This window comes from Pelodiscus sinensis, chromosome 1 (assembly GCF_049634645.1).
Source record: "Pelodiscus sinensis isolate JC-2024 chromosome 1, ASM4963464v1, whole genome shotgun sequence".
Lineage (NCBI taxonomy): Eukaryota > Metazoa > Chordata > Testudines > Trionychidae > Pelodiscus > Pelodiscus sinensis.
In genome coordinates, this window is record NC_134711.1 from 156,892,863 (window position 1) to 156,920,759 (window position 27,897).

General features: G+C 42.1%; 2 protein-coding genes across 3 annotated transcripts in view; both read left to right on the forward strand.

Annotated features, from left to right (window-relative positions):
• Nucleotides 1-6,173, forward strand: part of LOC102460566 (suppressor of tumorigenicity 14 protein homolog) — a 28,798-nt gene extending 22,625 nt beyond the window's left edge. Inside the window, exons 15-17 of the mRNA XM_075908555.1 lie at nt 862-1,045; nt 2,522-2,629; nt 5,279-6,173. Of these exons, the coding sequence (XP_075764670.1) occupies nt 862-1,045; nt 2,522-2,629; nt 5,279-5,309 (323 nt within the window). The 3' untranslated portion in view covers nt 5,310-6,173. The remainder of the gene's footprint in view (nt 1-861; nt 1,046-2,521; nt 2,630-5,278) is intronic.
• Nucleotides 6,174-12,154: 5,981 nt separating this feature from the next.
• On the forward strand, nt 12,155-27,736 carry C1H3orf52 (chromosome 1 C3orf52 homolog). 2 transcript variants are annotated; one of them, XM_075908566.1, is made up of 8 exons: nt 12,155-12,276; nt 12,935-13,008; nt 13,139-13,278; nt 16,937-17,063; nt 18,107-18,237; nt 22,460-22,530; nt 24,600-24,799; nt 26,098-27,736. In XM_075908566.1, coding segments are annotated over exons 3-8 (660 nt in total). In that variant the 5' UTR covers nt 12,155-12,276; nt 12,935-13,008; nt 13,139-13,149; the 3' UTR covers nt 26,100-27,736. The 2 variants fall into 2 exon arrangements, with proteins under 2 accessions (XP_075764681.1, XP_075764687.1); XM_075908572.1 differs by lacking the exon at nt 12,155-12,276 and adding an exon at nt 12,286-12,628.
• Nucleotides 27,737-27,897: the final 161 nt, after the last annotated feature.

The following is a 27,897-nucleotide window of genomic DNA, read 5'->3' on the forward strand; positions in this document are numbered from 1 at the left end:
CCAAAAGAGCACTACTTAAATTTCTCTGTTTTATCTCTTTTCTGTAAGCTTTATTGGGAAGCAATCCTATTGTAAGTTCATCCTATTGTTCTGGCTCATCTTGGTTCAGTCTGTTTCAACATCTGCTCAGTTATGACTGTGCTCGGTTTGGTGATTTTGTCTCTTTTTTTGTTTGGTCTTATGAGAAGCAATCCCATTTCAGGCCCATCCCATTTTCCTGGCACAACCAAACCCTTATGTTGCTTTAAGTTAATAAGAAGAACCTGGATATCAAATTTGGTGGGTTCTAGATCGAATAATTTAGGAGGCCTTGTTGAATGAACAAACACGCACTTCAGACTGTCTAAAATATTGTATAGTAGATCCTGCACTAAATGAAACCGAACTCTCTGGGCACCGTTTCCAAGCTGAATGAAGCTTAAAAAAAATAAAGAAGTCACATATGCAGTGAAAAGTAAACTAGATATGAAAACTTCCTCTTAAGTAAGATCTTACCTGTATTACTTCTAAAATAGAGGGTGGTATTGTTTTTGTATTATCAAGAGCATCCACTTGGTACCATAGCTTGGATATAACACTGGAGAAGGATCAGTAAATATGAATTCAGTTCCTGGTTCTGTCCCTGCCTTGCAGACACTTTATCTCATTTGTAACATAGAAATGATGGTACTTAACGTAGTTAACATTGCTTTATAAAACACTCTGAGATCTGCAGCTGGAAGAACAATAGTATTAAAAGTATACAATATTAATTATTGTAATTTCAATAGTAACACAAGTATTAATATACCCACATAAAGTGACCCAATGCCTTATATGTCTTAAATTTTTAACTGTCCCTTTCAATCTTTTCTTTATTAGCTTGTGGAAGAAGCCAGTTAAAAAGGACTAGGATTGTTGGTGGTGAAGATGCAAGATCTGGAAAGTGGCCTTGGCAAGCAAGCTTGCAGATGGGGATGCATGGCCATATTTGTGGTGCATCTGTTGTTTCAAATAGGTGGCTGTTATCTGCTGCCCATTGTTTTCTGGACTCTGATTCTATAAGGTAAGTACAGGCGGTTCTATCCAGTGCAACTTAGCAAGAACAGAAGAGTTTCATTAGTTTTATGTATTCATGATGCTGGCCACAGTTGCTTTGAATGCATAGTTCTGTGCACATGGTGTAATTGGTATGTTTTGTAGATCTGGAGTACATTTCATCCAATCATCAAAAGTATAAAACATTCATAATGATTATACCATCACTGTAACCAGAAAGTAAATCCTGCTGTTGAACCATAATTTGAATGAAGCTAAAAGAAATGTATTAAAAAATGCTCCTCACTATTAAGATTAGAGCACATCTCACAATGGGAAGGTATGGAAACTGGCTGGTCGATAAGGGCTGGTGGTGTCATAGAGACAGGCCTGATGATGTCATATCTTGCAAAGGTGTCATCAAGATTACTCAAGTATGATCTCATTGAGGGATTTGGAAAATTGGACTTCTGAACTGTGGATGGATCCACAAGTACCCATTCTGTGTTTAAAGTGCCTTCCTCCTGTCAAACTAATGAATGCATTGATGGGCTGCCACTCAGTGTTAGGTCCAAGCTATGATTTTAATTGGATGGCTAGGTGAAACACCTGAAGTCTAGGAGTCAGGACTCAGAATTCCTAGGTTCTGTTGACAAGATCCATAGTGAGAGTGAAAAATGGCAATATTCCACCTAAACCCCATCTACATTATTTGGAAGTTCCTACCAAAATAAGTAATGAAACAATTGGCAATATTGATAGTTAGGAGCCTTGATTTTTTTCAGATTTGTGCCATGTAATCACTGCAGTTACCTTCAGAAAAAAGGATAGCTATACCTCTAACTGGCCACTTGGAAGCACAATTATTCACTTACCACACAAAATCAGGAAAATAGGCATGCGTTAGGTGCGGTTAGGAATAGATGCCTTTAAAGTATTATTAGGTTTCACAGTCAACACATCATCGAGATGGATGCGAACAGTTCTTGGTTATGTGTTGGAGTTATTGTTTCTGTTGGTTTGCTGGCTGGTACAGCAGTGACAATAGTGGTGTTAGTTCTCAACCAGAAGGAGCAGAAATTTATTTCTATTCATTTCCTAAAGCTTAAATGGCTGAGGTCTCATATAATTGGAACTGTAGTAACCCTTACTGTCTGTTTGACTGAGGCACAATCCTGTCCCTCTGCGACACAAGTAAGTTGCTGACCCTATCTGTGCCTCAGTGCTCTGCATTAGTCACACAGGGATAAGTTTCACATCCTGTGAAAACCTTCAAGATCCTTGGATGAAAAGTGCAGGTATAAGTCCTATTCTTCTCAGAAAGCATCCCATTAAAAACAATGAACAAAAGCATCTACCTTACTTTTATTTTAAAAGTAAGTGAACTGTCTTACTGACTTCATGCTGTGCTATGCCCCTGACTTTGGGCATTTCTTACAATTTGTAAATAACTCTTAATCAAATAATCTGCCATGATGTTTCTGTAAATATTGTCTGTTTGCAGATACTCTGTGCCTTCTGGCTGGAAAGCGTACATGGGCATACGGATCATTAACAAAAACAGCAATCATGTAGCTATGAGATCAATCAAAAGGATTATTGTCCATCCACGGTATGACCAATATATCTCAGACTATGACATTGCCCTGTTGGAAATGGAGACACCAGTATTCTTCAGTGAGCTGGTACAGCCCATTTGTTTACCCAGCAGTCCTAGAGTATTTTTTTATGGAACTGTCTGCTATGTAACTGGCTGGGGAGCCCTAAAAGAAAATAGTATGTTCATTTCCTGGATATGTTTCTTGCAAGTTTGACTCTAATTTTAAACTGTAAGAGTGATGTGATCATGCTAAAAACAAATATTATCATGGTTTACTTAACACAGTGGTTTTCAACCTTTTGCATTGGCGACCCCTTTCACAAAGCAAGCCTTTGACTATGATGTCCCATGTCAATTAAAAATGAGGAGGGAGGGGGAATTTATTGAAGGGGGAGTCAGAGCGGTCAGTCCCATGGAGCTGATAGCTCATGACCCCCATGTAACCACCTTGCGTCCCCTTGGGGGTCAGATCCCTCTGTGACTTAGCAAGCTTTTCAAAACTAGAACATTCCCTCTTTGTCAAAGCAACTTAAATGGCACCTGAGCCAAACTGCTGAACATTTGTGGGGTTTCTTAATGCTGGCAATCAGTTTAGGTCAATCAGGAGTCCTACTGTTTGACGTTGGAGACCGGGCCTACTGTTGGAGAGGGGAGGCAAAGGCGGCAGTTGCTCCGAGTCCTGGTGATTCACAGGAGCCCAGGGCTCACAGCCATTGTGGCTACTACAGCAGCAGCACTGGCTACCGTATCCCCAGCCTCTTTAAATCCCCACTGGAGAGCCACACCACGTGCTCTAGGCTTCTCTGAGGGCTGGGGGCACAAAGGGCAGGCTGCCTTGGCCCACCCCTTCCATCTGAAGCCCTGCCCCTTCTGGAAGTGTCCTGTCAGCTCCCCTATTGGAGACTTCCATGGGTCATTAGAAAGATAATTAACCCATATTAACACTTGTTTCTCACATACACAGTTCATTTAATTCTACAGTTCTTCACAATTTTATAGACAGAGAAATAGGAAAGAAGCCGATACAAGCTCGAGCCAGAACTAGAGCTCAAATGCTTCCAGTTGCCAGACTTTCAATGAATTCCTTTTATATATTGCATTATGATCTGATTCTAAGGTCTTACCTTTGACCTGAATTTACCTATCAGGGTGTCTGTGGATTTCTTAACATACCTTTCATCTAACATATAAACATCAAGACTACTGGTTATTTATGTCTAAATGCATGTTAAGTAATGGCTTTTTTAATATTAGAACTTCATATAGGGTCAATTTTTTAAAGAAAATATTTATATATGAAATTTCAACTTGATTTGAAACTGTGACATTAAAATATTTGAAAACCTTCCCTCCGTAATTTCACCTAAACCCTAGAAAAGTCCTAACGACAAGGCGAGAAGTGGTTCAAATTGTGCCACACCAGTTTGGTATTCTTCAGGATACCAAATTTGGCCCTTGGTGCCAATTTATCAATCAATGGCTGTCATTGGGAGTTATAACCAGTAAAGCATGTTTATTTTTATCCACATCTTTCTTCCCAATTCCCTCTCTGTTGGGAGCAGCAGCAGGGCAGATTGCCTTATAACGGGGCCTGCGTGGGGCCTTTGGGTACAATTTCTATATAAACAATACAGAAATATTGAACAACTCATGTGCAGGCAGATGATGTAACAAAACCTAAAACGTGTTATACTTTGTGGTTTCTCATATTGTACTGGACAATTCCTATAAATCTCCATGCCACCACTTGCTTTTTGGTTTGGCTAATCAAAGGAAGGCAACAATGGCAGAGGGTTGTAAACTTTCCTGATCTCCTTAAGGGTAATGTGAAAGCAGTGTTGTTAATAAATATTCAAAAGCTGTGGGAGAGGACAATTTAAGCTAGAGCTGCATTTCTCAAATGTGACCACCAGGGACTTTTCTTGTGGCCACAGCCTCCTGGCAGTGGTTGGGTCTTGTCCATCTCTGGAGACCTAAAAGTTGGAGGAGCAGGTAGCAGGTGTAAGCTCACCAATTTCTCAGCGCTGCTGGTATCAGGCTTCAGCCATTCGATGGTGGGTGGAAGGCTCTAGGCACAGGGGTTCAGGCTCTGGTTCTCAGCCATACAGCGGTGCTCTGGCCCCAATGTCACTCCGTCCCCGTCCCCCACCCCCATCCCCACCCCTCCCCGTATGTCTGGCTCCAGCTGTCTCTATCTACATTCCCACCCAGGGCTTTATTTGTCCCTAAGCTTGTTGAGGCTGAGTAAGTCTGCTGTATATTTGTATGTTTGTTAATCTCAGCAGGCTTAGTAATTAGCAAAACTTATTTTAAAAGGAAACTAAAAAGGAAACCTTATTTATGTTCCTATTCTGTTTAGGTCCAATAGAGAAAATTGTCAATTACATTTATCACTGAGGCCTAGAAAAAATCCTATACAAATTGCATTTTGTGTGTGTGTGTGTGTGCGCGTGCGCGCGCGCGCGCATGCGCGCGCTTTAGGAAATATTGTCAGAGCAGCCACTGGCAAGAGTTGGTGTCCGAAATATGAGGCCATGAAACAAATTGTGGGAACCCCTGAGCTGGAGTTCAGTAGAGTCTAAATACATTGCTCCCTTCTAATGTATCTGCTTCTACTTCAGAACTGTAAAGCCTGTATCTGTTACACTTACATTGTTCTAGGTTACCTTGCCAAAACACTGCAAGAAGCTAAAGTGAAAATAATTAACCAAAGTGTTTGCAACAAGCTGTATGATGATCTGATCACCTCTCGAATGCTGTGTGCTGGAAATCTTAACGGCGGCATTGATGCATGCCAGGTAAAAGTGAAAATTGTAGGAAAACTGTCGTCGTTTAATTCCTATGTATATCAGGAATGTGTTTGGTTTTGACTCTGTGATGGAGCACAGAGTTTTGGAATTGTGGTTGACATACATAAGAATCTCAGAAGCAGGGTGGTAAGTTTGACAGACAGTAGTTGAATCCTTTGAAACAAATGCTGCATTTCAAAACAATAGGTAAGATCAGGTGTGTTGATATTGTTCTTCTGTGAGACCTTGTATTGGTTCTGGCTGAAGGGGATGCAGGAAAGAAAGAGATTGAGTTAGGACTGTTTGTGGAATCTTAATGATGAATTTTTAATTCTTAAACTTATGGGTGAACTCAAGGTGGAATTCCTTCTTTTCATCTTTCTTTTTGTACTGCTCTATGATCAGCTGCTTGTTCAATGGAATGATTCAGACAGGAGAGGTAAGTCGCTATTCACATTCTTCTCGTCTTCTTTGCATCTCCTTGTTGCCATTGTGTTCCATTTAGATTTGTCAGGATTAGTTTTTATTTAATAACTAGCCAGTTAGCCTGTCATAAGATGGGATTTTCAGGTCTTCTTTCTTGAGCACTCTCGCTCTGTCTGTCTGTCTGTTGCTCTCTCTCTCTCTCTCTCTCCCCTCCTACTACCTTCTTCCCCCTCCAGCTCTCCTCCGCCTCCTGCCTCTCTCCCCTCTCCGTTTCTCCCTGCCCCCCTTCCCCTTCCCTTTTCCTCCCTCCATGGCAGCTAGGCTGAGTGTTGCATGCTCAGCTGGGCCGCCGCGGGGGAGGAAGGGTGGGGCGGTGATGTACACTGCCAGGGGATGGGGTTGTCTAGTCACCGCGCCCCCTCCCCCCTGTGGCAGCCCGGCTGAAGGGCGCACCACTCAGCAAAACGGCAGGAGGAGGAAGGGAGGGCCGTGAGGTACACGGCCAAGCCCCCTGGCCGTGTACATCACCGCCCCACCCCCCATCCTGTCCCAACGGGGCTCAGCAGAGCGGCGCAGCACCAGCCCCACTCTGCTGGGCTGCAGCCATGGAGCAAGCGGCAGCAAGCTGCCGTTTGGGGTCCGGCTGCGGCCAGTGGCTGCACCCGCCTCCTCACCAGGTCTGCTTCCCCCCCCCCTCCTCCCGTCCAGCCCCACGGCCCCTGATTCCCCCCCCCAGCTCTGCTTCCCGTCCCCTCTTCCTGCCGGCCAGCCACATGGCCTCCTGGACACCCCCCCACCTCCCTCCCGCCAGTGCTGCTTCCCTTCCTCTGGGACCCCCCATCCTCCCCTCCAGCCCCACAGCCCCTGATCCCCACAGCTCTGCTTCCCGCCCCCCTTCCGGCCAGCTCCGCCCCCTTCCCCTCCTTTTGTGGTGCCCCATCACCTTCCCCTCCCTCTGTGGCACACTGCCAGGCCCAGCTGAGCGGCGGCCACTTGCCACCCTGGGCTCAGCTGAGCGGCGCTCCCGCCAGGGGAGCACTCGGCGGCAAGCATCCGTTTAGAGTCCGCGCTGCACCCCTCCCCCCTTGCCAGGACTGCTTCCTGCCCCCTCTTCCCGTCCAGCTCCACAGCCCCCGATCCTCCCCCCAGCGTTGCTTCCCACCCCCTCTACCTGCCAGCCAGCCCCACGGCTCCCTGGACACCCCCCACCAGCGCTGCTTCCCTTCCCCCTTCCTCTGGGCCCCTCCCATCCTCCGCTCCAGCCCCACAGCACCTGATCCCCCCCCATCTCTGCTTCCCACCCTCTTCTGGCCAGCCCCCCTCCTTCCCCTCCCTCCGTGGCACCCTGCCCCCCCTTCCCCTCCCTCCATGGCATGCTGTGGTGCTCCTGCCGGGCCCAGATGAGCGGTGCTCAGCTGGGCCCCGGCAGGGAGCAAGTGGCGGCTGGAGGGGAAAATGGGGGGGGGGGAGGGGCCGGAGGAAGGGAGGAGGGAAGCAGCGCTGGGGGGGGGGAGTGTCCGGGGGGGCCATGGGGCTGGCCGAACTGCCACGGAAGGAGGGAAGGGGGGCGGGGCGCTGACGTATACAGCCAGGGGGCGTGGCCATATACGTCAGCGTTATAGACTCACAGACAATGGGTACTATATATACGATGTGGATGGATTATATTAACATTTATTATAAGCATTTTCTATTTCCACTCGTTTTAAATTTTCACATGGGAATGTCTGACAATAATCGCGTAATGACCATAGATATTGAAATTCAAACACTTAAAGCTTTCTAATAGTTTTAAAGCAGATTGTCAACATCATATCACACAAAGAAAATATCCTTAAATCAAACTGTAATTCTCAAGCAGCATTTTTCTTTCTTGCCTATCTGTAAGTTTTATTATTATTGGGGAAAATATTTTTTGTCAGTTTATGGAACATGTATTCAGAGTAACATTTACCCTCATTCACTAATAAAAATCAAATACTCCCTAACCTAGTTCTATTAATTTGCATTCTTCAGTTGTCTTGGTTGTAATGAAATGTTACAACATGAACTGGGTGTATAAACAAATGTACAGCCACTGTCCAGAAATAGAAAATATTATAATTTGAGGGAGAAATTATCTGTTGTTCATGTGTTATATAATTACAGTGCGATATGTTTGTTATAATTACTGAGCTGTGTCCTTTGCTTTAGGGTGATTCTGGAGGTCCATTGGCCTGTGTAGGAAAGGGAAATCGATGGTATCTTGCTGGTATTGTCAGCTGGGGTGAAGGATGTGCTCGACGTAACCGCCCTGGTGTATATACAAAGGTGACAGAGCTTTATGATTGGATTCGTCAGTACACAAACTGATGTGCTTAGAAGAAAACAGGAGACATCATTTTTACTGGAGTAATCCATGAAATACATGTTTTATAATGAGATAAGGAAACTAGATGTTTGTGCTGAAGTTTATGTTTATATATATATTTTTTAAGACATAAAAATTGGTAATTAACATCTCTGCATGTTGCAGAAGCAGTTTGAATGGAAAGTAACTGTTTCTCCATGGACTCATCTTCATTTTCTTCGTCACCAAAAATGGACAAACAGGGTTGGATGAAATAATGATGGATTGGAACCTTGAGCCAAAGTCCAACCAAAGCTTGTTGGATACTTGGATAATTCCTCTCCAGCCCTAGCATACATAAATATGTATATACATGCACACTTTATGCAGTGTGTTTGGGTTTCAAATGGGATCAAGGGTGGTCTTTTCATATCTGGTCAAAATACATACACTACAAGTCAGGGTGGTATGCAAAAGTGGGTTAAAAGTTTTTGGTCACAGTGCTGCTATGGAGAACTGCTTCCTCCTGTATTGTGTTTTATAGGAGCCCTCAGGTTGCTCTATCTTAATACAGATTTGATAGTCAGGAGAGGCCAAAAACATAGCTCAGGTTTGTGATGTAGGCACTCGCATTCTGGTAGCCAAGTGCCCTTTCTTTGTTAAGCTTACTAGCAGAGAGGGTGTTTGGCATTCAAGATCAAAGATAACACTAAGCTGCCATGGCCCTTCCATTTTCATGATCCTCTCTGGGCCGGTAAAGACAAACATAAGATCAAATTCCATCAGTAGTGTAGCACAAGTCAGTCACATTGAACCTGAAGTTCAGACCCTAATCATTCCAGGACTGAAATACCATTGTTGGTGTCTTCAGAGGGATAGTATTTTAGAACAGGAAAAAATCCTGAGTGTATTAAGAAGAGCTCGGTTCAGTTAAAGGAAGATGGTGAGAGAATTTTTTTTCTTTCTGGTCCGAACGAAAACCTACATGCTCAAGCTCCCTTGCCACTATCAAATGTTACACTATATAACCTCAGTATAGTCTCATGAGCTGACAGGGGGGCTGACAGTCTTCCGAGGCCCCTTGGCGTGGTGATGGCAGTGGCCCAGCTCCATGCTTCCAGGCAGGGCAGGGCCTCGGGCAGAAGTGGGGTGCTGGGGCAGCCAGCCCTCAGCACCCCCTGGATTGTGCCAACCCTCCTACCAGCTCTTAGTGCCGCCTGGAGCATGTTTTCTGACACCGCAGCAGCGGTTTAAAGGACTTGGGCTCTGGCTGCTGCCTCAGAAGTGTGAGCTGGGAGCCCTGGGCACTTTTGAATTGCTGGGCTCTGAGGCAGTTAACTGCTCTGTCCCCTTCCCCCGTCGGCGGGCTTGTTGCTGACTACTATGGTATTAGCCTTATTCAAATTAACTCTTGTGGATATGAGACACTAATAAGAGGCTTATCATGAATTATCTCTTACACAGAGAGAGACAGGAGCTTTACTGCATGATATTTGAAACCCCAAAGATTAGAGTACATTTTAATAAGAATCTGTACTTTTGGATAGTATATGTTGCAGTCAAAACAGCTTGAAGTACACCTGGATCTACAGTAGTTGTTACTCTGTAATTATTCTATCTGCTCAGGTTGATGGTACATAAAACCTCGGAGGCCCTCGCAGTGTATCGGGTATACACTGGGAGGCAAGGCTGAAAGTGATTCAATACACTGGGAGGCTAGCCCTGATTTATCCTAATAACCCCTCAGATACTTGGAGAAAATGCAAGGGGAATTTTACTAGCTTAGAGGAAAGGTTGCAAATGCTCTTGGTTCAGTGGCTTCAACAGTGGGAAAAAATGTGGTTCTTATTTGGGCTTACTAAATGGCTTTTCAGGCAAAGTGTTTAGGGTACGTTCTCCAGTGCAGTTCCTTATTAAATGCTAATAGGACTGTCTAGTTGTCCAGGCCAGGATCAGGGAGTAGTGTGACTTATTAGAACCCCTTTACGCTGGTTCCCTGCCCAGTCTCTGCCGCATCCAGAGCCTGGCTGCAACATCTGGTCATCACACCCTGCTCCATATATGGTTTCCCAGATCCAGCTGTGGCCTGCTCTGCAGAGGGAAGCTGCCAGGCAATGGTGTTCAGGCAGCTTCCCTGCTGCTTCTTCCCTACTATGCGGTTGTCACTTCCCCAAGTACCAGATTATTTGCTGCTTCATTGTCTCTCATAGTTGCTGCCACTTCTCCCTATTGGCCAGTGGGAAGGGATGAATCTCAATGTCCATCCCAGAGAGTCCTAGATTGGGGAGGGGAGAGTTGATAGAAATGGTCGTTTCCTGCTCTGCAGATTGATCACAAGGGTTTTTCCTCCTCTCAGTAGATAGACCCAGACTGAGCCTTCCATAGTTGTCTAGAGGATTGAAGCAAATGTATCATTAAAATTAATGGAACGTATGTCAATATCTTGTTGTTTTAGGTTTTCAGACCTGAGGTAACATGATATGGTAGTTGACGACTTGGATTCCAGTCCCTGCCCTGCTTAAAAACACACGCATGGTTGGGTGATATGAACATGCCCCTCACAGTGCAGCCAGCTCTTGTGATTTTTTTTTTTTTTTTGGTCATGCGTGATGGGATTTTGGCTGGGATGGAGCCAGTCTTACAGATGCAAGTAGCTCAAGCCCTCTAGTATATTTTGAGCCTTCTGAGTGACTACTCTTCCCCAGGAGGTGGGCAAAGGGAGTGGGCAGCCAACCAGAGCTTCTGAAGGCAGTGCGCTGTTTCCTCCTCCTTCATCCCCTCTGTGGCAACCCAAAGCCATTCTGATAAGAGGTCATGGGGAGGAGGGAGCAGAAAGGCAAGTTCAAGGCTATTCCACTGCTTTTCTTCCCTTCCTTCTGCAGCACCTGGCATTGGGGCATGTAAAATGTGAACGGGGTGGGGAGGCTGAAGCTTTCCCTCCAACCTGAAAGTGGCAAGGGGTACCCCTTTGAAGCCACCCCACCCTTGGGTGAGGGTGATGAAGAACCCACAGAGGAACAGAGCAATGGCTGGGTTGAACTTAAGAGCAAAGTCTGCCAGGGATACAACTGGTATCAACTGAGGGAACAGATGTGATTCAGAGGCTGGGGGCAGAATGAATTACTGAGCAGGGCTTGGGCTGATACGAGGATAAGAGTTCCTGCAGCAGCAGTCACAATCAGCTTACGTAACACATTTAGGAAAGTGGGTAAGGTAATTGTGAAACTCCCTGTCTCGTTTTTTCTCATGCTCTTGTTCTTGAAAGTGTGTGTGGGGGCAGGGGAGTAGTCAAAGACTGAAACCATTATGCAATCTTTTTTAAAATTCCTCATATTTTGACTCCGTCTAATTATTTGTAATCTCTCCTGAGATTGGCAATATTACCTTCATTTATTTTTAACTCAGTCTGACTCATTGTACAGTATGTCGGGGGAAGGCATTCTGTAAATTACATGTAGGTACAGGAATGAATTTTATTATTGTCCGCATGTTACATCATTCTTGTATTTAAGACTCATTTTTAAATATAATTATCTCAGTAAAGTGTGTGATGCTAATTCCAATTTTTATTGAATGTAAAATCACTATCCTAACCTCTAAATATATTAAAATTCTAAAAGTATTTGACTAATGTATTTTTTTCTTGAATTTTCATTCACTTTTTCCTTTTTAATAAAATGGGATGACTATTTACTAGTTTGACAGGACTGCTGAAATGAAGTAATGCGCTCAGAACTGCAGTCACAGCCTTTAAGCTGTAGATGAGTTCAAATCAATGGATTTAAATAAAGTGAAATTGAGAGGTACTTAACCTTCCAAACCTTGAGTTTGTTTTTACTCCATATATTGATAAGACTGTGAATATTTTCACCACAGAAGGACATTGCATTCCTACCGTTTCAGTTTAGATATGACTCTTGGCCACAAAGTTCAGATCCAGTTCTCAAAATTACATACGAGGGTGTGGCTTCAACACCAGGGTTTTAGTTCAGCCCATTACATATAGAGTGTGTGTGAATGTACAGTATGTGTGTGAGAGGGAGAAGCAACCATCAAGTACAGATCTGGGTGCAGACTTTAGAAGCTAGTGCATTGGCAAACTCTGGCCTTGAAAGGTAATTGAAACTGGAATGCTATTTTCATTAGGCTTACACAAGGTTAATGATTGCAAATCTTAACAACAGAAAGTGTACTGTTGACTTTTCCTACTTTTCTAGGAACTGGTGGATTAAGAGCAAAAGGAGCTCAGATCCCATCAGGAATATTTTGAGACCTTTCCAGGAGATGCTGGGTTAGGTGATAGCTACATGAAACAAAGCCATGACCCTGGGTTCTAGAGTTTAAGGATACTTCAGACCTGAACTTGAATGCTCAGACTTACTTTGTCTACTAAACTTTTTGGTTTCTTTTCTTTGGAAGAAGTGCTGCATAAATATAAGCTTGCTTTGGTTCCTTTGTATTTTGCAGGTATGGTGTTACATACGTGTCCTGTAATTCTAGTTAGACCAGTGACAAGGATATTGCTTGTTTGCCTTGACTGAAAACACTGTTTTCTCTTCTGAGATGAAGATAATTACTTCCTCTGCTGACTTTGTTCCTTCTGCAACCACCATGTTGCCTCAGGTTCACTTAGTTGCTTGTGTTGGTGAAGGGCTGGTGTAGTAACGTAACCAAACTGGAAAATCTAGTATGACACAGCCTGAGAATAAACACTTAGGTTTCAAAAGTCTTAAGCAAATCAGTACTTCTCTCTCATTCAATTTTTTTTTTCAGAGGATACACTCCCAGTCCGCTCCCAGCTCCATGGGATTTCCCTTGTTTACTCAAGTTGCTGAGACAGTTTGCTTGTAAGTTATGCTGACCCTGGTTGCTGACATCTCAAACCTTGTCCCTGGCCTGTCATCAACATTATAACAGCAGAAACAAGAAAGAAGGGAGAAGTCTCGATTTTTGCCTTAAAGTCAAAATTTCTTTCAGAAGTGGAAGTTATGAATGGTGGTGTTCCTGACCATGAATATCAGGTTATTGAATTACAGGAGGAGAGAGGACTTGAGGAGGAAAATGAAGCAGACAATAATAAGATACCTCTTAACCCTGAAGCATCTGTAGCAAATAAGGTAAGACTCACATTCATTCACTTTGTGTTCATTAGCATGTTACATAAACATTACACAGTAACTGAAATAACTGAGGAGCATTTTGGTGGAGTAAGTTGCTTTTACTGTAAAATTTATTTAGATTTTTTTGTTGACTTAAAGTTAAATGTCAAAAACACAAAGATAAAAATCAGATTTATTTCCCTCTGCTGTTCATGACAGCTGATTGAAATAGGGTATTTAAAATCTAACTAATTTACCATTTTAATTTGTTTGTTCGTTAGCATTTGTAATTTTTGTTAGTTTTGCTTTCACTTTATCATGCTGATTGCAATGTATGAATTGCAGTCACTAAAAAGGGATGTTGGAATCCAAATTAAAAGGTTTTTCATTTATAAAAGAATTTAAAATGCCAGGAAAACACTACTGCTAATATTAGGATTTGTTTCCTTTTTAAAAACGTTGTCCTTTTCCACAATCTAAACTTTGGACCAAAACTACTTAGTGCTTCTTCTTCTCTACAAGTGTGTAGTATGAGCAAAAGAAGTAATAGCGGATATAAATTCTCTATCCTAGGGTATTAACATCAGGTGACAATATCCCTCTCCTGGGATTGTGAGTTTCTTTAACTTGGCTAAAATGAGAATAGAGCTGTTAATAATAATGCCCATGCTCGTAATTTGCAATGTGCTAATGATGATTAATGTGTGTGTTGAACACGTTACACATACATACCGTAAGATTACTCCTAGTCAAAGAGCTTAGTCTAAACACATGAAAAGAAGTACCTTCTCCATTCTACTGATGTAGAATTCAGACACAGTAAGAAAGGCCACAAAGGAAGCTTCTGGTGGAGCTTTCTAAATTGAATCCAGCATCCTAAAACCCAGTCTAGGGATTTACCCACCTGACTCCTGTGGTTAATTTTTGTGTAGATATGTACATCTCTGTCTGCACTGGCGAATCAGGCATTTAGCTATCAAAATGATCAAAAGTGTGATTGAAAATTGTTTCGAACACAGTTACTCTCCCTTTCTTTTACTCCAGGCTCCTACTGCACAGAAATCAACACTACTACACAGATCAAAGTGTCGGTAAAATTATTCATTGTTTTCAGTAGCTACATTTCCTCCTTCATCATTGACATAGGGTTTTCTTACCTAAGTAAAGAGGGTTCAGTGGTAGGGAGGAATCAGAGATTTGAGTGCGAATTTTACATCAGATCTGGTGACACTTCTTTTAACAGAGACAGTATTCTGTAATGGTCTGAGCACAAGGCTGCAAACCTCAGTTGAAATCCAAGCTTTCATGTCTGTGCCCTTGGGCAAGTATCTGCCTCAGTTTCTTTTGCCCATTAAATGGGTATTGTGCCTCCTGACTTCATAAGAGTGTTGTGAGAAATCATTTAATACACTAATATCAAGCATTAAATTATAAGCTAGACACTCCCTGATTCTTCTTTTAATCATAAAATTCCTATTAATTTCACTGTAAATCTCGTGTTTCAGTAGCACAACTCAGGCAGCTCTTGTTCCCCATCTCTGAGTTGGGGGAACCAGCATGGCTGGCAGGTATTGTAAGTAGGGGAAAGCATTGCCTTCTCAAACTGCCTCACCAAAAATAGTACATCCTATGTGTGCACCTTACTCACTATTCTCCTTTGCTCACTTCCTGCAACCTGTCCCAAAAAGTGAAAACCTATCTGGACTTTAAAAAAAAAAACTTTCAGACATCAACACCTTAACATTCGTGATGCTCTAGTTAACAAAAGTGATTTCTACCTCATCTCCTAACAACCCCCTCAAAATTTCTTTCTACTATTTACTGTGAGTGTTTGCATATAAGGGGTATGTGGACTGAAAATTAAAAACTTCATAGGTATGAATGTTTTTGTAAACTTCTCTATAAATACGTCTGGTTTAGAGAGATAGCAAACTGTGTAGCTTGAGGAATCTATACACTTGCTAAACAAAATGATTTGGTTCAAGAAACTTTGAAGCTATGGTGGATAATCAAGTATAATATTTAGTTTTGATTCAAGAGTAGGAAGTTTATAAGTGTTTCAGGCTGCCAGTCTGCATGCAGAAATTCCACATTATATACCTAATAAAACTCCATACATAAATTTAATCTCCTTGAATTGTATATCATTAGGAAGATGTTACCCAAGCACTATGATACATATACGATTTTCCTTGGAATTCTGTGACATGGATTGGCAGTGCTACAAAAACAATGTCTTGCATAATTTATTTCACTCAGATGACCCATAGCGCTGAGAGGTCGAGTTAAAACAAGAGATGTAAATACCTCTTCTCTTACCTACATTTAACCTCATTACACACAACTCAGGCAGCTCTTGTTCCCCATCTCTGAGTTGGGGGAACCAGCGTGGCTGACAGGTATCGTAGGTAGGGGAAAGCATTGCCTTCCCAAACTGCCTCACCTAGCCCTGCCCATGCTCCACCGGAGTCCTCCAAACCTACACCCCAAGCCTGCTGTTGTGATGCCAGAGACTGGGGCAGACAAGTTAGGGTTCTGCTGCTTGTCCTCCCAGCATTGGGACTACTTTGGCTGCGGCTGCCTTTCTGGTCAGGGTTCCGTGCATCAGGGCTCTAGCCCCTGTGCCATGACTGCTGTCTGTCTCTCCAGACCTTCAGAGTTTGGGCAGGCTGAGGCCGCACTGCTTCCTGAATCTCTGGGACTCTGAAGCTGGGGGGAGGCTGGGGCCTACACTGATATGCAACTGAATAAGGAAAAGGAATCACACATGATTTTCATAAATAATATATTTTTCCAGTTCTTCGCACTACCAACAGAGGACCAAACTGCACACCTTGAAAGCTCCATCAATCTCCATTACGCAGGTTATAAGGTCTGCAAGATCTAACCTCCCTGTTGACTTCTGTGAACCCATCATAAGACTCTCAGGTCTTATGCTTTTTTGCACCAGTTAAAATGGCTCAAAAAACCTGGCTCTTGTCTAGATGTAGATTTGCATCAAGTTAATTAAACTGGGTTAGTGAAACTGGTGAAAATCCCATGTGTGAAGAGACTCTGATTTAAGTGGTGGCTTATTTTGGTTTTGCTTAAACCCACTCCTAATTGATTTAAACATAGTGAAAGTAAGAGTGGTTGGTTGAAATTTCAATAAGTGAGTTCACGCATCTTTTTGCAGCAGTTTTGCTGAATCCGTTTGAAGTTACAGTTTAAACTCAAGAGGTGCAACTGCCTAGAGTCAAATGTTTGCAAATTCTATATTTCCAAGGGAAAACTTATTTGATAATCAACCAAATTGTATGCAGCCACTTGGTGTCTCATTGATTTAACATACTATTGATACAGTCTTCATTTATCAGAGCAGATGAGTATCAAAAGCAGGCAAGGTTTTACTAGTAGCTCTATCACTTTGTGACCATAAGGTAAGTCAGTTTACCGACTGATATTAATTATAACTAACGTTAGTTTATTTAAAGTGATATATCCTAATGCTTCTGAAAGTATTTTGAATACTTGAATGAAAAGCACAGTAAAAATGCAGTATCTTGTCAAAGCATTATTCTCTTGTCTCTCTCTATTTATAGACTAAGTAATCTAAAAACATCTGAAGAGAAGCTTCCTTTTTTTTTTCTAGCCTATTTTCTTAATAGACGGTTCCTTCCATTCTTTTTCTGACCAGGGGAAAGCTTCTGACTGGAGATCTTGTGGTGACATAATAATTTGGAAATGTAAACTGTGGATGGTTATATCTTCAATTTTCCTAGGACTCCTTCTAGTGATTATTATGAGCTTAATTCTTTATTCAGGTATGTACTTTACTTTTGATAACGTGTGTCTCACAGACTAAATGAACTCTGTGGTACCCTTCATTTTCATGCAGCTGCCTGTCTGGAGTTTGGCTGTTGCGTTTTGTCATGGTTTATAGAAAGTGCAGGGTTCAGCAGTCGGGTATTCAGTGGATTTGAGGAATTTTCTTCATGGGCATGTTGTGTCTGGTACTGATTTTCAGTTAAGGCATTCAGAGTCCTTAAGGCTGATGCTCATATATTTAAATATATTAATCTTCTTTCTGTTTAAATTATATCTGCTTGGTAGCTTGCCATAGAGATAATTGCTGCTTGAAGCCAATGGCAACATGTCCACTGATTTGAATAGAGGAATGCCGAGGTTGTTAATATAATAATAAAGTCTAGACAAGAGATGCTCACACCGTGATACTCTGGGCTTTCTCTTACGCTAAGATTCTCTGGTGGCCAGCTCCACAACCTGACTCCATTTCTTCCCTATGGCAGTTGCAGAGCATGATTTGATCAGAAAATAATACTAAGATGGGATCAAAGAGAAGATGAAAATCATGTCTGCACTCATGCAATGGGTGCAGCATTGTTTATATCCTGATAGCTTGTATTGGGGCAATTTATTAGCTCTGCTTGGAGGTCAGCCTTCCTAATAATAATCAGAGTGGTACTTGCACAACCAAATGCTCAAACTTCTTCAGGTAACTTACATGTTGCTCTTGTGACCCTTTGTGCTTCCTACCCCTCTGGTTTTCACTGTGGCTTGACTTTCATTTAAGAAACAGTTGACAAAGCAGTCACGGAGGCTGCATAGAGACATAAGTTCCCTTGAGTTCAGCCACTCAAAATGTCCCTGGAAATAGGTTGGGCCTACAAATGACAGGAAATATTTTGTCGGAGCACTAACCAATATATTGTCACTCTGACTGTGTCAGTTTCACTGCCCCTATGGCACTGGTCCATTAACCGCACTCAGAGAGCTGCTCGTTGGATAATGATGAACTTTTTCTAGCAGTCAAGTGGAGTGTCATCTTATGTGTGTTAAATTTCAGTGGTTTACACCGATGAAGATGAATACTGGGATCATGAATCAGTATCAAGTGGAAATTACCGCAATTTTTCTGGAACACTAAAAATAAAGTGTGCTACTCAACTGGATTCTTCTGAAGCTCTTACTAACAGGGTAATTATGATAGCGCTTTCATTTAACTGGTCCTGACCACAATGCTTATTGGATGTTTGCTTTCGTTAATTTATACTGACATTGAACTTTCATTCATGCTATTTGCTTGGGACAAATGTTCTCAATTTTATCTCTGCGATGAATAATTGAATCAAAAAATTTGAATGATAGTTGGGAATCATATATAGTAGCCCTGTGTCTGAGGGTCTGTAACGCTGAAATGCTGGCTGTTCCCTCTGGGTGGCCTGTGCTGCATGTGGAGTGCAGGGCCCAAACGGCTGCTTGTGCCGCTTGCTCACCCGTGGTGGCCCGGCAGAGCGGCGCAGAAGTCAACCAAGTGCCACGGCAGAAGGGGAAAGGGGGTGGGGCGGTGACGTACATGCCCAGGGGGTGGGGCCTGGCCATGTACGTCACTGTCTTGCCTCCCTTCGCCTCCTGCCGGGGCACTCGGCTGACTTCTGCGTTGCTCAGTCAGGTCACCACGGGGAAGCCCATATGGCAGCCCCGCAGCAGCCCAGCTGAGCGGTGCAGAAGTCAGCCAAGCGCCACGGTGGGAGGCAAAGGGGGGCGAGGTGGTGACGTGCGGCATGACAGCGGCTCCAGACCCCACCCCCTGGCCATGAACGTCACTGCCCCCCTTCGCCTCCCACTGTGGCACTCGGCTGACTTCTGCACCGCTCAGCCAGGCCGCCAAATGGGAGCAAATGGTGCAAGCGACCGTTTGGACTCCGCGGTCCCCTGAGTGAGAGGCAGGAGGGGGAGGAGAAGAGCAAGAGAGAGACGGGGAGAGAGAGGCAGGAGGCAAAGAAGAGCTAAGAGAGAGGGGGGGAGGTAGTAGGAGAAGGAGAGAGAGCGAGAGAGACAGACTGGAGGCTCAGGAGAGAAAACCAACGAGGAGGAGAGACCTGAAAATCCCGTCTTATGACGGGCTAATTGGCTAGTTGTTTCAGAATACTTTACTAGGCACTCAAAAAGGCACAAGGCCTATGATTTGAGGAAGAAGGTCATACTGGTTAAAAATAAGGATGCAAAAGAGTAGTCGATTTAGTTGACTACCCGATAAACCTGGGCTTATGGTTAGCACATAAGTAAGGACAAGAAGGAGTTTTTTTAGACTATTAAGAACAAAAGAATCCGAACATGGATATTGATCTGTTACTACAGGTTGAACCTCTCTAGTCTGGTACCCTTGGGACCTGACTGGTGCTGAACCACATGAAGCCAATGTTGTCTAGCAGCATTACTAACACTTCCACTGCTTACTGGACTCTTAGAAGACATTTAGGGGTGAATAAGAGTTAAATAACAGCATTCTTTCCATTCCACTAGTATCTTGGGTAAATGGCAGCTACTAAAATTAGACACTTTTAAAGTCAGCATGTCCAGGTAACTTGCACCCAAGAGTTTTAAAAGAGCTGGCTAAGGTGCTCACAGAACCATTGATATTTGTTTGTTTGTTTTTTTTGTTTTTTTTGTTTTGTTTTTTGTAAATCTTGGAACACCGGGGGGAAGTTTCAAAAGACTGAAATAAAGCTGCTAGTATGCCACTCTTTAAAAAGGGTAAACAGTACAACCCAATTAAATGTAGACCTGTCAGTCTGACGTTTAAACTATTTCAGTTTTTTTATGAGATTACAAATATACTTGACCATGATCATAGTGTTGATGTAATGTGCTTAGACTTAGGCCCCATGCTAGTCAAACATTTTTATTAATAAATGAAGGAAAACACAAAATCATAACTGATTAAGATTTGCAAGTGACACACAAATTGAGAGAGTGGTAAATAATGAAGAGGGCAAGTCACTGATTCAGAATGATCTGTATTGCTTGTTAAGTGGGGCGGAAGCAGGTGATTTGAGTTTTATTATGAATAAATATAAATGTATCCATCTAGGAACAAAGAATTCAGGCCATATTAGACAGTTGAGAGATGTTCTATCTTGGGAAGCAATGATTCCAAAAAAGTTTAGGGGGTTACAGTAAATAATCAGCTGACCATGTGCTTCCAAAGTGCAACTTGCTGGCCAAAAGGCTACTTTGATCCTTGGGTGCGTGAACAGGAGAATGTAATGTAAGAGTGGAGATGTTATTTTTATTTTCTGTATATGGAACGGATGGGATTGCTGCTGGAATAGTATATCCAATTCTGATACCCACAGTTCAAGGAAGATATTGAGAAATATGAGAGGGTTCAGGGAAGAGCCATGAGAATGTGCATTGTCTATACTGAATCCCTCCATCATGTCAAGGCAACACAGTGATCATCCTACACATAGGTTTACTTGACTGTCTGGCTCACTGAGAATCTGTTTATTGTCAATGGTATCTCAGTAGGATATGCACAACTTTCCACACTACGCTACTTTTCTGAGAGGTTTCCTAGGCAATAATGATTTTCCTACCTAAGCTCTCACTGGTAGTCTCTAGTTCAACCCATATAGCTAGGAAGAGGCAACTCCTGGGGAGGGACACAAGTGCTTAACCAGCCATGTGAAACTCCCCTTCCTCTATGCACATGTGGCTCCTCTCCTGTACCACCCCTAGCCTGTGGGAGGTCCATCTCTAAGAAGATGAAGGGTCTGGGTCTATTCAACACTTAGATGCAGCCACTACATGAACTGGAAAGGCAACATGGACTTTGAGTGCCTGTAATATGGAGACAACTTTCAAATCTGGTTGCCTACCACCACATATGACCATGCTGCCAAGGTGACCCAGTGTTTGGAGTCAGTGATAAATAACAGCTGGTTGAATTCCTGTCCAATAACTATGTCCTTGCATGCCATGCAAAACACTCTCAACCTCCTCATCACCTAGCTCAACTAGTTTTGAATTTTGTTACACGTCAGAGACTGAGCAGGCTTATTGAAAGGTCAGCAAAGCTTTAGAGCCAACCTCAATTGGTGAATTGTTTTGCATCAAAATAAAGTAAAATTAAGTTGAAACGTTTGGTATTTTTTAGCTAACACTATAGCGTGGTCTGTTGACATCCTGCTGAACCATGAGCTTTGAGTTTCCTTATCTTAGCTGGTTGCTATATATTTACTCTACAAATTTTCTATTCTATTCTCTATTCAGCATGGATAGAGCACAGCCTCAGACTTGCTCTTTCAGGTACTTTTTGCACCTCCCTCAATCAGGACTCTCTCGTCCGGCAACATCCGAGGTCTGGCAGGACCACAGTCATTGCTGAATGAGAGAGCCCCAGGACAGGATGGCCAGCAGCTGAAAGCTGCAGGGGCAAGGCAAGACTGGTGGTAACGGGGTCGGGCATCAGCAGCCCAAAAGTGGTAGTGGGGCAGGGGCAGCCGGGCAACCCAGCTGGGTCCGAGGCAGCTTGTGCTTGCTGACCCAACAGTGGGGTTTTGCTGTGGCAACCTGACGGGGGCTGCATGCCAGTCCGGCAGTAAAGACAGAGCCACAACAGACCCGCAGGAAGCCCGTTTGGAGCTGTGGCAGTGGAGCCAAGGCTGCGGCAACCCAGCTAGGGCCACGACAGGTTGACATCCCAATCGGGGCCATGTACTAGCTGGCGTTGGGGCTGATGCCTCAGCAGCGGGGCCAGGGCTGCATGCTGCAGCACTGACTGGAGCAGCAGTTATGGCAATAGGGCTGGGCAAGCCTTTCCACCCAGCCAGCAGAAGTGCTGTAGGAGCCAGAGGCGGGGAGGGATGGCAGGCTAAGGAGGCTGGTGGCAGAGGACCTCCTGTGGTCCAACAAACTCCCTCATCTGGGACCGCTCGGGTCCGGAGGATGCCAGATCAGGGAGGTCCAACCTGTATTGTAATCCCAGAAGGCTTGAGAAATATGATGAGTTTTACCTAGCAGGCCTGCCATTATTTATTGCTGTCAAAGTGGCGGCATCACCTACTTTTCTATCCTAATTTTTAGTTCAGTCAACAGAAAGGAAAAGTAGAGACTATTAAGGTCCTACTCTAAGATAAATCCCTAGTGATCCTTCCAGATGAACTAAGAAGTATTTTGCATATTTTAAAATAAACTAAGTTGGCACAGAGAAAATAAATTGAAATCCCAATGACAACAAAATTATTTTTACTATTAGATTTTAAAATAAAACAAGTCCCTTGTGTATATATCTGCCAGGGCTTGACCTCAAGGTTCCATACACTCTCCAATTCTGAAAACTTAAATTACCCAATTTTCTTTTACTGGTGTTGGAAGGCATGGCATGAAATAAATATTTCATTTTCTCTTCAAGCTAATAGATGTCTACAGTTCATCTCCAGCCCTGGGGCGCTATTTTACCTTTGCTCAAGTGGATCCCTTCAGGTAGGAAATTAATGGAAGAATTTTGTCTTTTAAGTATTTCTTTAGCAGAATTGAATCCATCACACAGATAAACAAAACATTCTAAAACTCTAAAATACTCCTTCTCAGGAGAAAAACCACTACGATCAGTAAAGTTATGTTTCCACTAAAGCTAAATCTTATTACATTTGTAAAGGATAAGTTGCCTACCAATGGAACGAGTTGTTGAAGATTTCTGTATACTAACATATTGTCCAGACGCTCAATCCTTTATGGTCTTAATTGCAAACTTGTTGAAATGGGAAAACTGGAATTGTTTCAGCATAACTTTGTTTAAATATATGTGTTTGGCCCAGATATTTCCAGGGTATGTAGGTATTCTTGCACTCAGTGCTGCAATATCAAACTAATTTAGGAGTCTAAATCTCATTTTCTGAAACTCTTTAGGCACTTTGGATTTCAGGCAAAAGGGCCTTTTGGTACCTAAATCCTTTTTGAAAATGTAATTTCAGGTCCTACATCAGTTATGCATGCAATGAGCACAGCATTGCCTCAATACCTTTTTTTAAAATCAGGTCACAGTGCCCAAAAGCCTGGTAGCTGTTTTGAAAATGAGATGCATGTGCTGTAAAAAAACGTAGACAACATAGACACACAAAAACCAGGAATAAAATTGCACTTGATTTCCATTTTCTATGCAACATGTTCAGAGTAGGAGGAATCGATGATGAGCAAAGTAGCAGCATTTTGAATCGATTGAAAAGAGAAGGGGTGAGGGTTGGAGGTTCAGGTTACATTAGTGAAGGTATTGGACAGCTAAACTATGGAAAGAAATTTAGCAATGGAAGAATGAAAGGAAGGGATTGGACTGATTTTGGTTGTGGTACAGAGTAAGCAGTAGCAGTACTTTCTGAAAATGGCAAGAGAAAGCAGCAGTCATGGGAGATGGAAGAAGACACGGGAGCAGTCAATGTCTATATGGCACTGGAAGAAGACTGAGGACTTAGGATGAGTTTGACGGCAGTGTTTTAAGACTTTCCCTGAACAGAGGAGATTTGAATAGGAATTGCGAGGTAGATTGTAGAATTGTCCACCTAGAGATGGGAATGGAAAGTGTGGAAAGAGGTAGAGTTACTTACTGAAAGAGGGAAGAAGTGAAGAAGATGTGGTATGGGGATGCCAAGAGAGAATACATAAGATGACAATAAAAGGATTAAAAAATAGGAAGTTAGGAGAACATGGATTTGCAAATACCGTGATCAATAGCACGAAAGACAGGGTACAGCTGAAAGCTGAGAGAACGGAGAAAAGCCCTCTTAGGTTCAGCTAGGGGGTCATTAATGATCTTGGTGTGATTCTTTCTTAGGGTTACACTGAGTGAGGATGGTTATGGTGAAATATCACAGAGAGGTGCATGCTAAGGCAATATTCTCTATAAACTGAATCTTGTGATCCTTTTGGGATAAAAGGGAAAAAATTGTGTGTGTGTGTGTGTGTGTGTGTGTGTGTGTGTGTGTGTGTGGAGAGAGAAAGAAAGAGAGAGAAAATAATGTAGTGATTTCAGCAGTGAATCATACAATTGACTCCTGAATTGCATTCCAATTCAGAGGTTTACTCAATCAGCTCTAGAAGTTGGATTAGAAACACTGGCTGGCTTGTTGTCAGATACTGCTAGATTGAAGATCCGATAATAAGTTACCAGGAAGGCAGTTGTGTCTGTGGGCTATTATGTAAAATAAAGGTGTCATGTTACAGCAGCATTCTTGGTATTACCATATTTGGATTACAGTAGGACTCTGCTCACAATAATGGACATAGGGAGATTTTTATCATCTAACTGCCTGTTTGTATTTTTTGAAAGTCTTCCCCATGTTCTATCTAGATTACATGTACAACTTTTATAAGTGTCAACAGTAATTGCTCTTGAGGACCGAAGAGGGGCAGCATAGTAGTCTACGTGTGCCATTCTTTTTAATGTTTTCTCTTTAGGCCATGTTTTTTTTAAAAAAAACTAAATGCTAAAGTTCAAAAGAAAGATGATGCTAAAATCATTCTGTGCTTCTTCCTGCTAAGGCCTGTTTCTTTTTCAGTGACGAAAATGCCACTGCAGTCTACAAGCTGGTGTTCTCCTTACCACTGGCACCTGATGAGCTCCTGAAATACACATTGAGTGCAGAATTCGTGATGAATGTATTACGACAAAATATTTATGACCAGGAAGATTCCTATGATCAGGAAGAATCAGAATGTACTCAGCTAAGGCTTGACCCAGCTTTTCTCACACTCAGTTGTAAGCATCATATATAACAGAATGAGTCTCCAGAAAAAGAATATGTTCTTTAAAATGAAGGAAGTATTTATGGAAGGACAGTGAAACTTACCAATTAATATATTTGTGCTCATAGAAGTACTAGTAATATTCTTAAATAGCAACATTCAGTGTTCATAACATTGTCCGACTCCATACTTAATGTAAATGTACAATTTTAAATATTTTTATTCAGTACTAGATGGAGTAGATACAGAAACAGTTGTAAAAAAAGATCATTGTGCTTCACCAGCCTGCCCTATCTAGCTTTTCATAGTATTTCAATTCCAGCCAGATAAAGAGCAGTATATTTTTAATACTGGTTACAGAAGGTTTTTATCATCTATCAGTAATGAAGACTTCGTTAGATTTCCTAATATAGATTCTTCTTTCGGGCGCTTGTGAAAGAGTGTTAAATCCGTAGTGGAAAAGTCAGGAATAGCTGTTAGGTTACATACTGTGCTTTTTACTTAAGGATCAAGAAGAAAATAGTTCGTTACAAAGAAATGAATCTGGTTCCCTCACCCTGTAAGCAAGTAATGTGCCAGAATAATATTACTTTGTATGTACATAGGGGCAGGGTAGAGCTAGGGGCAATTGTCTGTTATGATCAGGGGGTTTTAAAAAAAACTGTGAGTATGGATTTTCTTCCTCCTTCCCCTCAGTAAGCTATACTCTGGCTTATGGTTATCCCATTTTCAAAATGTCAAAGTATACATACCAGCCTTTGTCTTTAAAGTTCGACTGAAGACCTAGAGTTGGGAGTTTTTTCTTCCTTAATCTAAGCACTGCAAACAGTACTGTGTTGTAAAAAGACTCTAAAAATACTTCTCAGAAAGGAAATACAAACCAGACTCTGAAAACATTTTGGTCTATTTGGATGTGCTTTAGACCCTTTCTCTATTTTTTCCTAACAAGGTCATAAAACCTCAAACCACTAGTTCCTTTGGTCTGGATGTCTCAAAGGAGAAAGTTCAATGCCCAAATCTCACTTAAAGTAGTTGGGCACCCTTGCATGCTTTCAAAAATCTCAGATTAAATCATTCCAAATAACATGTGTAAAGAAGCCTCGCACATTAGTTGCAAGAGTCCAGCTGTCTAAGCATGGGACAGAAATCCAACAATTTGTGCTGTAATTTTAGATCTCACATTGCATACTTCATTTTTCATATAGTAAGGGAGTGAATGGGGAAAAACACAAAATAGTTAAGAAATGTGTGTTGAAATAGTTTAGCATTGCATTTTAATTATTTTTTATAATGTCTTGTTTTGTGTTTCAGAGTAATAGCGGAAAGACTCCTAGGTTATCACAGCTGTTTGAAGACATGGGCTTCCTGTGTCTATTGACAGCCCCGAAGAAGGAGAATTAACTTCATTATTTTTGAAACATTTCTGAAAAAATACGGCTGTATTGTGAACACTTGATGCAATGCAAGAATATATGTAGCAAATGTGATCTATTTATCACCCCTGTTTTCACTTGGAATGCAGCAGTCTCCTTCATCACTGCAGTCCTGATGCCCACTCTACCTTGTCCAATCCACATGAAGCTCTGTTGTCAAAAATCATGTAACTTACCTGATGCTGATCATGTTCATTTGCTTTTGCAACCCTGCCATTGGTTTTACATTGCCTTTATTAACTGAACCCAGACCTTTTTCTTTCCTCCAAAACCCTCCATAATCTAGCCCTTTTCTAACACTCCGCTCTTCCCAATCTCCTGCCAGTCACATTCTCCTCTTTGCTCATGACAAGTTATCCATGCCGTTGCTCCCTTGCTTTTTGTTTCCCATATTCCCCTTCTGACTTCTCTCGTGCTGACTGAATCTACCATACTTCATCTCTCAACCTGAAATCTCTCCAAAAACCCATTTCTTGCAAACTGTACCCACTTAAATACTTGACTATTTTCCTGATATTTTAAATGGCCTTCAAACACTTGCATTAGTCTCTTCCAGATACTTCTTTCTTGTTCTCTTGTTCATCCTTCCCCTTTGCTCTCCCTCCCTGTGGAGACATCTGCTCCTGTTTCTTGTCTTTAATTTAGATCAACTGTATGCACTTTTGGAGCAGGGATGTCGTCTTTACTGGTATAGTAAAGTGCCAAGCACACTTACGATGCTGTATTATTGTTCCAGGGTCTAGCCCTATAAAAACTTATGCACATGTATTTCCACTCCATTCCATGGAATTATTGACATGAGTAAAGTAAACTTAGGACTCCTGTACCCCAAAGGTATGTAGGATAAATGTGCTCTTCTGTGACATATTCCAGTCTAATGTTTTAGGATTTGTTCATGGGTCAATATAGCTGTTTACTAGCTGTTAGTTTAATTGTTAGATTGATAAATATTTGACACAACTATGTTTTAAAACTTCTTTGAGTCCATATCCTGATTGTCTGCAGGAGTGAGGAAATACTCACCAATATTCTACACACAGGCACCATATGTGACTGGAGTTGCGAGGGGGGGTGTTGGCCTTCAGAATGAGCCAACAATTGTAACCAGTATTTTCAAAGCACTGGACTGAATTGGCCAGTACTCAGCTCAGGCAAATTCCTTGCTTCTAAGCATGTCACATTAGTAATGAAAGTAATACTGCATTTGCAAATGGCAGAAAAATTAAGGAGAAACTTAACTATGAATTTTATAACTTGTGTGGGCTGAAGAGAGAACTTCACCATTATACGATGGAAGTGCAACTTCCTGGAATGCATTATTCTCAGTTTTGAAGTTCAGAGATTTATACTGAAATGTGAATTTTAATATATTTTTACACAAAGATTCATCTTAGAAAACATTATGGCATTACAGTAGGAGATATGTATATGGGAAATAATTACTGTTTTTTAAATATCTGTAAACTATATTTTAGAAAACGACTAAACTTCATCTTATGCATTAAATTATTTTTGTGATACTATTTTACATGTGTTTTAGTTGTTGTTTTCTCAGTTTTAGGCCTTGGTCTAGTGACCTTGGAGCTGAAAGATGACCATAAAGCTAGAACAGTGCAAAACTTTTGTAACCAAACCTGCCATGATACAAAATGTAAGCTAGGTCAATTTAGGCAAGTGA

Excerpts from the sequence above, each read along its gene's own strand:
- C1H3orf52 (XM_075908566.1), top strand. The coding sequence starts at position 13,150 with ATGAATGGTGGTGTTCCTGACCATGAATATCAGGTTATTGAATTACAG. Across the intron at positions 18,238-22,459 it reads CTGAAGCTCTTACTAACAGG|CTAATAGATGTCTACAGTTC; the intron begins GTAATTATGATA and ends TTTCTCTTCAAG. Across the intron at positions 22,531-24,599 it reads GCTCAAGTGGATCCCTTCAG|TGACGAAAATGCCACTGCAG; the intron begins GTAGGAAATTAA and ends TTTCTTTTTCAG.